This window comes from Hippocampus guttulatus, chromosome 22 (genome assembly GCF_054856545.1).
Source record: "Hippocampus guttulatus isolate MCC_2025c chromosome 22, RoL_Hgut_1.0, whole genome shotgun sequence".
In the NCBI taxonomy this organism is placed as follows: Eukaryota; Metazoa; Chordata; class Actinopteri; order Syngnathiformes; family Syngnathidae; genus Hippocampus; species Hippocampus guttulatus.
Window position 1 is genome coordinate 5,399,540 of NC_141282.1, and position 14,069 is coordinate 5,413,608.

At 48.5% G+C, this 14,069-nt stretch overlaps 1 protein-coding gene across 2 annotated transcripts; it reads left to right on the plus strand.

Moving 5' to 3' along the window:
• The first annotated feature begins 307 nt into the window (after positions 1-307).
• btg1 (B-cell translocation gene 1, anti-proliferative) lies at positions 308-7,235 on the plus strand. 2 transcript variants are annotated; one of them, XM_086103212.1, is made up of 3 exons: positions 308-741; positions 3,192-3,598; positions 3,892-7,235. In XM_086103212.1, exons 1-2 carry the CDS (start codon positions 597-599, stop codon positions 3,593-3,595), a joined length of 549 nt encoding a protein of 182 aa, XP_085959338.1. In that variant the 5' UTR covers positions 308-596; the 3' UTR covers positions 3,596-3,598; positions 3,892-7,235. The 2 variants fall into 2 exon arrangements, with proteins under 2 accessions (XP_085959338.1, XP_085959337.1); XM_086103211.1 differs by having other exon boundaries at positions 3,192-7,235.
• Positions 7,236-14,069: the final 6,834 nt, after the last annotated feature.

The following is a 14,069-nucleotide window of genomic DNA, read 5'->3' on the forward strand; positions in this document are numbered from 1 at the left end:
CTCATTGCGCTCAAAACAAAGACAGTTGGCACGATTCTCCGACGGTTGCGCTAACCGACGGCCTCCCAACGCAGCACGGCTTTTCACGCTCGGTGGTTATGTTTATTTCCAGAGCGGGTGACGTATGCGCAACACTCCTCCTATACGTGGCTCGTCAGACACTGGGGGGTGGCTGCCATTGGTGAACTGTTGTTGCTGTAGCAGCTTGTGCCGTCGCCTCTGGGAGGGAGGGAGGGAGAGAGAGAGAGAGAGAGAGGGAGAGAAGGGGGGGGCCGTATAAAATCTCTCTACCCCACTAGAGGAGCTTCACTTTGGAGGAGGGCAGTGGAAAGGGTGGACTGGTAGAGCACGGAAGGATCCCATCTGAAGACCTCCCCCTTTTGCGTGGTATTTACCAACAACAGGCTTCTGCCCATCAACTGTGTCGAGCGGATCTCCGCGAGGAAAACAAGCCGCCTGCCGCCAAACGCTGAGCCCTCAATGAGCACAGGAACCAGCGCACTTCGATCTGGGATCAAAGTGGAGAAAAAGACGCACCGACGAGCGCGCAGCGACCAGAAAAAAGCGCACACAGGCCGTGGCCGTTGCCTTCCTCAATGCATACCCTTTGTGCCTGGGGAACCATGAAACCAGAGATCAACGCCGCCGTGGGATTTTTGTCGAGATTTCTGCGGGTAAAAGGACACGTAAACGATCGGCAAGTCCAAACGTTCAGCCAGAGTCTACAGGACATTTTGTCGGGTGAGCAAAAACCCTTCTTTTGTTTCAGGTCCCGGTCGTCAAGCCACACGACGTGTCGCGGCCTCTCGCCAAATGCGAGTTTTATTTTCGTTCGGCGATAAAACGGGCTCCGAATTCAGCCCGCAGTCGGACCGTGAGGGAGTCAGAAGAAGCCTTCTTTGTTCTCGCCGAGTCTCACTATCAGCGCCACCAACGCACACAGCTTTGCGCAGGCAGGCGACAAATGGGGGGGGGGGGGGGGGTTGCCTGACCAAATGGTACAATTTCGACGATTTACGTAACGCGATCGAATGTTGTGCTGTCAAGAACCCACACGGAGAGCTTAGAACCGAGCTACTTTGTTAGTGGGGGGAGAAAAAAAAAGTGAGGGAGGGGGTGGAGGACAAGGAAGTGCGCCGAGCGCGACAACAACACTGAGACGCTGCAAAATTACGTAATGCAAAGTAGTTATAATTAAACAATTAAACACTTAAAGGAAAAAAACCCACGTCATTATCGAGGAATTTTAATTGCGCAATTTCACGTTTTTCTGCATGTCCCAACATGAGGTGTTTCCCGAATAATCAATGTTTATTATTCGATGTTTTATCGTGGCAAAGCATAGCTAAAACCGTAAATTGAGTTTTATTCTCTTTCGATGACGTCATCGCGTACATGGACATCCATGTGAGCAGAATTAGAGTCATGAGTCCTACTTTAGGGAATTACGGTCTTTTTTTTTTTTTTCGCCCCCGCTAACCCTGCTGTAAATCTGCCATACATCTGCTTGACTCCACGTATGGAGCAGCAGATCAGATGATGACCCACATTTAGACCGTAAGGGCCTCCCGCCTATCCGGCAGTAAAATTTGAGACGGGACGCCTTAACTCCTTCGAAACGGGCAAAAGCGACAAAGTGTATTACTTTGCATAATGTGTGTGCGTACGTGTCCGCTGGAAAGTCGATTTCGTCTTCACAGATAACGTAGTAAGCGAGGTATTAGTCGGGTTTTGTCGGTGGAAAAAAAAACAAAAAAAAACAACAGTTGGGGGTTTGGCTTGTAAACACAAAAGTTTTCAACAAAATGGTTCCTGCCTCGGTGGGGGGGGGGGGGGGGGGTTTGATGGAGCCTATAGCGGGACATTAAAGACGGGGGCGGACGCCTCACGTCATCGGTGAGGAGGAGGAGGGGCAGTAAACTGAAAATAGACTCAACATGTACGGGAATTGACGTTGTTGTTTTTTACATCCTGTATATAGAGACAACAGTTTTCTTTTCTGTCTTGCGCAAAGGGGGCGATGACCACATTGTTGATGGACCTTTGCTCCGGGCCCGAATAAACTCCGCAGCATTTCTGCTGCGAATAAATAAGCGTCTTTTGTTAAACTCTTCAGGTTACGCGACTCGTCCGCATTCCAGTTCCCATCCCCCCACCCCCCCGGCGCCCTGGTTTTTAAGAACAGGCTGCGTCGAGCTGATCCCAATCCCAGTTGCTCCAGGGGGGTTTGGAAGTGGATGTCTTTTGTGGCTCGGCCCGACAGATCAGCCAGTGCTTTTCCATTAGACTGTACAGGCGTAAGGGGGGTGGGGGGGGGGGGGGGGGGTATCCCTGTTGTTGAATACAGGTGCTCTGTACACTCGCCTACTTTACTTCTTTGGTTACAATGGCGTCTGTTCAATATGGATGAGCTCTATCCAAGTAGACGGGAGGGGCGTTTTGTGTTCGGTAAATAAAAAGCTCCAAAATAAAAGAGGCCTGAATGTGTCTAGACCTCATTGCCGTCGAGAAATGGAAGGTTGTGTATGACAGTCAACGCTTTCATGTGGAAGGGGAAATGAAAGTGATGGCGCCACTCCTTACTCTAGAAAAAAAAACAAAAAACAACTTCCACAAAAACAGGATCCTGTCCCTTTAAGAGGGGGCGGATCCACGCCTCCCAGATGGCTGGCCGAGACTTGGGACTTTCATGTTTTTGTTCAGCCAGTCATGGGAGACTGTGACACTGACGGCAGCCGGGGAGGGATTGTGCAATTCAATGAGTCCCTTTTTTTTGTCACGTACGCACAGGCCACTTTTGGCCACCCTGTTTTATGGCCGCTTATAAGGACCAGAGCAGGTGGTGCTGCTTTTCTTCACTTGCCTGTGCTGCTGCGCCCTGACAATAACCGCACTTAGCCAGATCCAGACGCACTAGCCACAACAAAAGTCCCTATCTGAGACAGAGTATCAAACTCTCAAGTACAGTCATAGAAATTCAATCTCATCAATTGTTTGTACTGTATATCCGAGGTATACGACCTTGCGAGAAGACTTGCTCCCGAAGCACGATTGACCAATTTTGCGGACCTCAATCCAGTCGTGTTTATCTTTTGCGGGACTTTCTGCAGCAACCCATCGAGTCATGACTGTCAACCGCAACCTGACAGCTGTATTCAACCTGTATCCTCCTCTTCTTTGTGCCCCGACAGAACAATACAAGCACCACTGGTTCCCAGACAGGCCCTGCAAAGGTTCAGGGTACCGCTGCATCCGCATCAACCACAAGATGGACCCTCTGGTGGGGCAGGCGGGCCAGCGTATCGGCTTGACCATCCAGCAACTCTACCTGCTGCTGCCCAGCGAGCTCACGCTATGGGTGGACCCCTTTGAGGTGTCCTACCGTATCGGCGAGGACGGCTCCATCTGCGTCCTGTACGAGTCGCAACCCATGCCGGCGGTCATGCCGGGAACGGCGGTCACCAGCTCGCCCTCGGGGAGCGGCGGCTCGGGGAGCCCGATGGTGGACAGTCACATCAGTTGCAAGGAGGAACTGATGGTGCTGGGCAGAGCCAGTCCCTCCAAAGCCTACAACATGATGACGGTGTCCAGTTAAACGGTGCGCACTTTCGGCCTACTAGTCGTTCAGGGTCACACCTTGGCCAGTCGAGATGAATTTGACCGGATCGAGGCGAGCATTTTTAAAAGCTAAGAATATGAAACGAAATAGTGAAAGAGGAAGAAAAAAATTTAAGGAAAAAAAAAAACAAGGACGTGCCCTATCATCCAAGTAATGGAAACCTTCTAGGTTTGATACACCCCCCCCCCACCCCCATCACCACCCGTCCCACCCCTCCCCCATGATCATCTGTTCTGTTGTGTCATTGGATCAGCTGGGTACTCCATTTTTAGGAGCATCCTTGTGGAGATGGAACTGTTGGGGCAGCTACACCACCCGACCAGGACCCCCCCCAACCCTCGACTGTAAACATGGTGACCAGCTTCATCACTCAAGGGGCTGTCAGCATTTGACTTTGCACTTTTCTTACTTGTGGTTACGTTGGGTACATGCTAAACATACCACGGCACACAAAAAAAAAAAAAAAAAACACCAAATTGTATGGAATGTATTCCTAGAATTATTATCCCCATTGATATTCAAAATTTGAAAGTTGTTTTATTGAGGAGGAAGTTGAGGTTCCGGCCCATTGAGGTAAAGCAGCTCTCATGGGAGCCTCTATTTTCTGTATAAACCCCGATTTGGACCACAGGGAATCTTTACCTGCAAGCGACTGAAGCCGCCGACCTCAACTTTCCCCCTCAGTGACTCAACCTTCTCCTGGCCTGTATGGAAGTGCAAGTGTTTGCGACACCCGTTACCTATGGATACCGGCGTGTCCGCTGCAATCCCACTAACCATGTTATCTGTAGCTTTTTGGGGAAGGCCAGAGGACCTGTCAGCCCCTCCCCCGATACCCCCCCCCCCTGTCAATTTAAAGAATGTTTGAATTCACAATCAAGTTCCTGTGCTTGCCCTCTTTTCCTTCACCATACGATCTCCTGTTTCGCCAAATTTCAAAGTGTAGCAAAGAGGGAGGGGGGCCAATTCTATCCAAATCTGTTAGAATTGACATTGAATGCACTTTGACGTTAGATTGTGTGGGATGTATACTTTTTTTTCCCTTTTTTTAAATCGCCTGCATTCCATCCATTCGAATGTCAACTTTCACACCATTTCCCCCCCCCCCCCCCTCGCCCTCCATATCTGTTTTTGTTCATACTGTAGCTCTCCGGTTGGACTAGACGGCTGTCTGTCCGGCGGGGAGTGCGAGACTCTGGATTTCATGTTTTTTTTTTTTAACACTGTATTTGTGAACATTTCAGAGCTTTTCTTGAAGATGGAGGTTGTTTGTTGGTGGTAGGCGAGAAGCCGTGTTGTTCTCGTGGCACTGTTCACGAAGCTGATGGGTTTGATCCCGAGGGTCTGGACTAAGTGATGGGGGGCACGGAGCACTGACTGTCAGATGTTCATTTTTGACTTGAACTTTGAAAGTGACACCGGGCCTTGTCAGCCTGTGACTTCACTGGTTCTCAGTGATCTCCGAGGGCCCTTACTTTTTCAAAGGGAAGTCCTTTTATAAGCTTCGGAGGTGCATTTTGCCTTACCTCCTCTCATGATTATGAGCCATTAAGTGATTTCCAAGTGATCACCGGACAACCTGGTGGTCCAGACTGCCCTCACACACAAACAGCCTGGCAGCTTCGCCCTCCCCCTCGTCCGACTTTGAGTGCCTCAACTGCCACATATCACCCCCCCTACACACACACACACACACACACCCACCAGCCTCAGACCTCCCTTTCAGCCAAAAGCAACGCCAGCACTGCTAGCCTGATAGCACCGCCCTAACTACGCTAGTGCAGGTCGACTTAATGTGACACATATCACCGTCCATCACCCACGTTGGGATCGGTGGAGGAACGCCGGGACGTGGGGTTTCTGCTTTGTGATAAAGGAGCAGGGCAGGGCCAGGGCCGGACTCGTGTCCAGGGCAGCTAAAATCCCTCTGGCCTTCCCCGCTCCAAACGTGTTCAGCATCCCCCCCCCCCACCCCGATGCCTTCAGCACCTCCTCACAGTGACGGATAAACAAACCAGCACACACACACACACACACAGGCACACAAACACACACACGCAAACGTGGAAGCGGGTGGCGCGGGTTAGCGAGAAACTCGAAAGAAAGAAGATGAATCATTGAGGGTACCACAGCGTTGTTGTCTCGTTTTCATCTCACTGGATTGCGCTGCATTTAATTACTGAGTAGCATCATTGTTTACATGCATATGAAAGGATGTGATGGCTGCGCCCACACCCGGTTCTGGGGCTGGGGCTGTATCTGTCACAGCAGGCTTGGTGTTTTTAAGCCCCCCACCCCGCCACCCCACCTAAGCCTGAGAGGATCATGGGTAATGGAGCTCTAGCCTTTGACGCACTGCACCCCCTATTTGCCCCACTCACTGCTGATTTGCTCGTCAGCACTGCGTGGCATTAAAAAAAAAATGTCCCGAAGAAGAGCTGGTTTAGTTTCTTTCCACCACTGCCCCCCCCCCCTTTTCCTATTCATGTCACACATTTTATGGTAGTTGTATTTTACGGTCACACTGGTAGATTCCCCCCACCCCCACCCCTGAGATTTTTGTTTTCATCCGTTTGATCGATTTGAAGAGCCAAAATTGTAGAAAAGAACCAAATCCCCTTTGACGCCTTCTCAACCGTTGCCACCAACCAACGAAAAATGGCGGACGTCCTCGGTAGGAGTAACGATTTCAATGGCATCCATTCAGCTCATGCGCACATAGGTTGGAGAATTGTCATAAGAGTGCTTTGAGTCGAAGAAAAAGGAAAAAAAAAAGTCAGAGGCAAAAGAGCACATGAAATGCACTAAACTAAAAATGTTCAAATGTTTTCTTCTGGAGACGCGAGGAGTCTCTCCTGGAATGTATTGCCAAACTCAGGCCTGGGACATTCAACAAAAGACTCTTAGGAAAAGCTTGTTAAACGTGTTAAGACGTGACACAGAAAGGGAACAGTCAGGTTTTGTTTTTTTTTGTTTTGTTTTGTTTTTTTTTTTGCGTATGTGTCAAATTGTCATCAACGAGTTGAAATTATTGCCACTTTCACATTTGACGTGTTTTACATATTGTAGAATGTATCGTAATCGTACAAGCAATGGTAGAGTGCATAACATTACACATGGGAAGTGCCAATAATTTGAGGTTGTTGTTCCCCCCCCGTCCCTTTCTGGATGTGTTCCTTTTTCGAAGTCATCTTTTAACATGGGTAACGCTTTTTGTAAGTGAAGCCATTTTTAAAGAAAGTGTTGGCAAGGACCAAAGTTGTTTTGGTTTTTTTCCCCCCCAAAAAAATAGTTTCCTCAAGCTGTAATCATAGACGTACGTATCCTTGGTTTTGGTCATTTTCTTTTCCCTTTTTTTCTATTTACGTATAAAAGCAGAAAATAGACAAAAAAAAATCTGATCTTACCCAAGAAGGAAAAGCTTGTGATCTCATGTCATCGTTATCGTGTTCATTTCTTTTTCTTTCCTTGGGTATGTTGCGATGAACTGCTGTAAATTTGTACAGTTCATGTAAATTGATTGTGCGGAAGTTGTACAGATTTCTATATTTTGGAAGAAAAAGTTTGTTTGTTTTTCTCTGTAATAAAATAAAAGATTTCCTATCTTGGCATCATATATCGACGTGAGCTGTCATTATTATTGGCATGTTTTGGGACACCATTGAAGGCACGTTACGTTATTTAAAGTGGGTGACCTCACCGTTTTAGCACTGGGACGTTGGAGCTATGAGGACTTTGTTTTGGCTTTTGTGTTATTCGGAAAATTTCACAAGCTATTTTCTGATTTTCACTGCACTATAAATATATAAAAAAATTTAACTTTTTTTCAGCCAATGAATGGAATTAGAAAGTTAGTCAAAACAAGCACACGTGATCTAATTTTAACTGGAATATTTTGCAACGCTTTGCCTCATCTCCTTTAAATCAATATTTGATTGCTGTCAGAACATGTCAAATGATCTTGGCCGGAGAGCGCCGACTGTGTTTGCTTAGTGATGACAACTGCAAACAAACCTCCGCCCCCCCTTTTCTTGATAAACGGGTCGTGTGAAGTCGTGACCTAAGAGCGCGAAACAATAAAAACGCTGAGGTGACAGCATAAACAAGGGCCTCAAAATCCGATTTCCAATCTCATCGGGACACCCTTGTCCTTTACCAAACTTCTTTTTGGACACTATTTATGTGCGAGCTGTTCGAACAAAGGCCTGACTCCTGCAGTGTGTGATTGTGTGTGCATGTGTGTGTTATAGTTGAAGGACAAAAGCTAAGAATGCAGTTGTGCAAAACTTAAATCATTATCTCATGTCTATTTGTGGTGCGGAGTGGAATTTTCCACGGGAACTGGACCCGGATGACGTTCATAAATAAGATTTGCATGCAGGTGGTATCACATTCTACTACCCTTCATTTTCGACAACATTTCTGTGAGGCGATGGAGCTTTAGCCCATTGACAGCCATCAACTGACTTCACTACTCAATTGCCTATTCTATCACGGTGTCTCTGATTCTGGTTTTCCAACAACCCCGCCACCGAATTCCCTGGGAAGCTTCTCGGGGCCTCCTGGAGTCTCGACCTGTCATCTCTCCCTCGTCTCCGGGAGCACAGTTCATCCCGAGCCGAATGCGTCCCGCCCAACAATGTAATAATAATAATAATAATAGATTTTATTTATAAGCGCCTTTCAAGACACCCAAGGACACTTTACAATAACAAAAAACACAAAACAATACGGGTTGAGCAGCGGCAGCCAAAACGCGCCAGCGTTCACTCAACCCGAAAGTCAGAAAGAAACAAGGGAGGGAGAGGGGGAGAAAAAAAACCCACGCTCGAACTACCCTCATTTGAGGATAATTTGAGTGAGGCAAAAAACTCCTGCACAAGCATATGACAGTTACAACAGGTCACAAGACATAAATAATTCGCGCATTAGTCAAGAAACGGCATCAAACTGAAGGCTTTGTCATCAGCGAAAACAAGCGCGGAGGACAAAGAAGGCCACAATCACATGGCTCAATCTTGTTAGCGTGCCAGGAGGGCTGCGTGAGGTTATGGCGGAGGTGTGGCAGTTGGGGACAAAAAAGGGAGACTTTGTCCTCAGCCAAAAATGCAGGTCCAGGTGTGGGTGTGTGTTATACGACGCACATGTGTACAGTGTACCGAATGTGTTTTGACACGTGCCTGTGCAAGCGTGCGCCCATTAACGCGGCAGGGACTTTAGCCCAGGACAAAGCAGCCACAGTTACTGCACAGTCAAATGTTTGATGTCGAAGCGGAGGGCGGTGGGCATTAGCGTTGCACTGAAACGAGGTCAGATGGAGCGCTGCCACGGATGGTTTGTCAATGTGAAATACACAAAATTCCAAAAGGTGGAGGGCTGACTTTTGGCAACCGAAGACTGATGCTTTTGGTGCCTGTGTCTCCAGAGTTATGGTCTTGTTTGGACAGTTCCTGTCTAGTCTTATAATGGATGTAAAGAGGTCAAGTGCTAATATTTGTTATTCAGCCCCTACTCATTAATTTTGCCAATTGGCTAAACTTACCTAATCGCTAACTTGAATCGCTGCCATCACAAGGGATGCTTGGGTAGAAATTAGAGCTCACTGTACTTGTTTTTTTTTTCCTGGCACATACGAAACATCTACACTGTTGCTATTCGCTATTTTTGGACCCGTGACATAACGCCACTTTGGCTCCTCTCTCTCTCTTACACTAGCAACTGCTAGCTAGCATGTCCGCCTCTTTGTCCAAGAGTCCATTGCGTAGCAGGTAGCGCGAAACCATGTGTTTCTCATTTAAACGTCACAGAGAGAAATGTTGCTGCTTGTTTACGACACCGTCGTCGGTTCACTGTTTGAGCTCCCAAGTCAAGCGTTTGTGGGGACGATGTTAGAAAGCGTCTCGGCCTACAAAGCAAATTTCTCAGTCTCGCTTTAACTTTTGTAGACCGGCCAATGTGCCCGGTGCGCTAATGATAAGCGGCGGCGTTAACCACGCCGAGGTCCGTTTGCCTTTTCCCACATATGGTCTGCAAGTTGGCGGTCAGACACGCAGGCAACATATTCTTGCGGCCAGCCTCTCCCAATCAGGAGACTCTCAAGCACTCGCGGCGCCAAACAGCCACCTAAATATAACCCGGCCTTGAGGTTCAGCAAGAGGCCCTCTGCATGCGGCCGGGCCACACACTCACACAGACATGGATTTATTTCAGTGGGGCCTTTCATTTCAAAAAGAACCTCACAATCAATAGCGTGAACTTTGCGGCATGTGGGACGGGCACAGCTGGAAGCCCCGTCGCATTGTTTGCATCGGTCCGTTGATAAGGGAAATATAACCTTGGGGGAGGGGGGCAGGAAATTTTTACATCCTGTTTTGTTGCACGTCAATTTCTAACGCACGCCGCTAACCTTCCAACAACGTCACTCTCGCGGTTTGTTCGCTTTTCCGGAAAAAGACGAGAGAACGCAGCACCTCAGCTGTTACTTGTTTACGTTACAAGTGAAGATGTGGAGCGACGCAACGATGGCAAGAGTCAGCTGCACAATGGGGGGGGGGGGGGGGGGGTAATGTGGGAGGCCACGGAACGGAGTGAATTGGGGAGAAGAGCCCAGAGGAAGTAGGGGGAGCTAGCGCGTCGCATAAAAGGGAAAGTTTATAAAAGAAGTAAGATAGTAAGGTAGGCCTCATCCTCCCCCGCAATGAGTACATCTGTGCGCGCGCACACACACACGCATGCACGCACACGGTGTCAAACACTATCAAAACACCCGGAGTTGAGATGTAACAGTCCGCGGCAGACACACGTTAGTGGAAAACACACATCGGTGCAAACGGGTCGGGAACACACCGTGCCGCTGCGGAACGGGTACATTTGCCGACGAACGCATGCGAGCGGGCACGTACGCGCAAGAGCACACAAGTCGCTCATTAGCTCGGACTACAAACGAAGCGGTAAAAGGTTTTAATCGAATGATTAAAGCTCATTTATTCATGAACGCCGTATTCCCAACTTCTTGTTTTGCCCCCCCCCGGGTGATAATCCGGCTGTGGCAGTGAGCTGGAGATAACAGAACGCCCTACATAAAATGGCGGCTTAATGACTAACCATGGCAAACTCATTTCCCGATGGCATTAATATATTACTAATTACATATCAGATTAATTCTCAGTCAAAGACAAACAACACAGGGGTCGGGTGGAAAAAAAATGGAGCGGCGTACCAGTGAAAGGTACCAAATAAACTTGTTTTGGGCGTCTTTGTGCTGGGAGGAGCTACAACGCAGTCTGGACAGCTGCTGAGGCTCCATTTCATTGTGACAAAACGGAGGTCAGCGAACACCGTTTTCACATCACTGACTGGCCACGCAAAGCTGTGAGAAATGTAACGTCCCCAAAGTTCATTTCACAAAAAATGGACAATGAGTCAGTCAGCGCGAGCCGAACTAACTTCGCAGCTGTCGGTGGTTGGAGTGATGGAGGGGGGGGGGGGGGGGGGGTGTACGCAGGGGGATATTTGTGCCACAACACCTCCACCCACTTTTGGCAGCGGCCAGAGTGGGTTCCACCCATGCCTCGCATTCCTGCGCGCCGCTATATTGGCCTACTTGTGTCGAGGGGGTGGAAGCGCACATAAAACAGACAAAGGAGGCGGAGGCCGAGTAAGTTACGACTTGTACGCATCGCGCAGGAGACAAATGTTTTCTGTGCGTGCCGGTACTCACGGACGGCGCGTAATATCACGGCGACTAAACAAATAGTTCCCAGTCTGCACAACATGAACGCGGGCAATTAAGAGTGAGCGGGGAGATGCACACCACTCCATAAGGCCTCTCATATGGAAAAGATCTGCAACCCTTCTCTTTTCTAATCCCCCCTTCCTGCTTTTCCAATATTTTTCAACCCCCCCCCCCCCCCCCCGACACTGCACCCAACACGTTTGGCTTCTTAATGGCTCGCCACCACGGTTGTTTTGGGAATGTGGGGTGGAAAAAAAACAAAAAAAACAAGAGCGTCTCTGTGAGAAGCCAGTTGAAGTGCTGACCTCTCTTAAAAGCAACAAGAGCCTCTCAGTGGGACGTAAAAGCTGCTCCGAGGGTCGGGAATGTCGCAGCGCTGCGACTCTTCGCTCTGCTGTGAAAACTCGTGCGCGGATGCTGTTTACTCGCTCCATCGTCTGCGGCATATTTCTGGTTTTATCCGAGGGTGTTGGCACTGCAGTGGTGAGAAACGAAAGTCATCCCCAAACACGCGGAGCTAAAATGGCCTCAGAATACAAATTCATGGCTTTGTCGGAAATGTCAAACATGAGGCGGCGTGACCTTCGGTCGGGTCAACTAGTCAAGACACTCAACAACACTTTATTTTTTTTCGTCGGGAAAATAATGTATAATTGCAGAGAAATGATGAGGACTGTATTTGGTTTTATAACTCGCAAAGTAGCCAAATAATATCATGCAATTATGCCCCTCAGCAGCGAGATGTTTTTTGGCTGCTCAACCATTTTCCCTGTTTTGTTGACGCGCAAAAAGTATAAACTCAGTATTTTAATCGAGTTGGAATCTGCTAGTGTGATTCAGCACAAGGACAAAACGGTTCATTTTGAACACGATCGAATTAGTCAACCGCGTCAGCCATGAATCACTGTCGCAATCATTCTTGTTTCTTTTTTCCGTTTTCATGATGGTGGGGGGTTGGGGGGGGGGGTGCTACTCGTTGGTCTATGCTATCAAGTTCGTCTAAATTCGTGGCTTCCCGGTAAGCTTCGGTTTCAAGAGCTCTCCTGTTTGACGGCACGCCGCGTTTGCATTGATGTCCTACTGTGATTCGGAAGTTTCCACTCACAGTCGAGATTTTCGGCGGACATACAAAGTAGATACAAATGCTTGCTGGCCACAGCTGTGAGCTGCAAGGAGGACCGACAACTCTCTCGTTTCGCTGTTAAGAGTGTGATGAGTATCATGTTTGTTGGGCCCCACGAAACCCCAACGGCATTGGGAGAGCTAATTGTTTTTCCATCTCTTTCTCGGAGCACGAGGCCAAAGCAAAAAGCTCAACTTGAGTCATACTTTTTTTTTTCTCTCCTGACATCTCGGATCCTTACCGAGGAAATGTTTAATGTTTGTCCTCAAGGGTGACAGCATTGCTGGGCACCGTTGAGCGCAGCGAGAACCGGCGCCGTGTCTTCGCTAGCAGATGCTCGCATTCTAGACGAGTCTGTTGCGGACAAAGCCAGCGGTTTCCGAGGGCGTAAGCTTCCCGGTGGGGGAGTCACCGACCATGCTACAATGAAGGAAGGGTGTGAGCTCGCTTTAGGGGGGGGGGGGGGGGGTTGAGGCAGGAGGGCCTTGAGTGGGGGTTGGAAGAGGAGATAAAGCCAGACAGATGGAGCAGACAATGAGGCATAGAAACCCAAACTGCATGTCAACAATGCTCAGCCCCCCTTTTATCTCTACACCAAACTTTCTTTCCATTCTCACTAACTCGGGAGCCAAAGTTTGCCTGTCATCGCATTGATTTTCCTTAATAACAACAAAGGAAATGTTCCGAACGGAAAGCGCCGCCCTTTGAGACCCGCTCCCGATTTTGTCACATAAGAGTTTAGCGTGAATAATAAATCCTGCATCTGCACCGAATAAGATCTCCTTGGCCCATGTCTGAGTGCTCCACAAAATATCTCGGGGACAACCAAAACAAAAGCCTCGGGCCGAGGTAGTAATGTGCCATGAAGTGCTGCTGTGACTGACACCTATAAGCAATAAAACCGCATGCATGTGTGAACGCAGAGGTGCGTCCAGGGAAATTACCTCGTCAAAGCCAGTGTGGCTCTTTGAGGGCAAACTTTAGAGGAGACAGGAAACCAGTCAGAGAGGGGTGTTGTTCACACACACCCAAACGCACTTTCGCAAGAATACTCACAGACTCCTGAACACTACGGATCCTGTCTGAATACGATCCGCCGAACTGAGATTCGAAATACCGTACGATCCGAAAGTTGTGGCCAGCCGCGGGACGAAAACCCTTTCAAAAACTAAACATGTCCTCTTTTCTTTCCCTTTTCTCTGTGGCCCTCTCTCATATTTCCAAGTGAGCCGATTTCATCTGCTGCAATGACCCGAGTTATGAATCACAATTGAGTCATGCAGCCTGCCCGGGTCTTTTCGTTAATTACATTCCATTTCAAACCGACATCTCGCTTTGCGCAACCGCTATACGATCTGCCGTCGATTTTCTCAGATTCGCCTCGTGAAACGGAACCTCAAGCGGCAGGTCCATATGTTTCCGTTTAGCCTGGCGAATATAACTCCGAAAATAGATCATCCTGATGATGTAAATCTGTATGTACACAGCGGTTCGCGGGGGCAACCCGACAAGGGAAAATGTGACGCGACATCTGCGGCCTGTATCAGTTTGTGTAAATGTACACTCGAAAATGGTGCTAAAAAAACAAACCA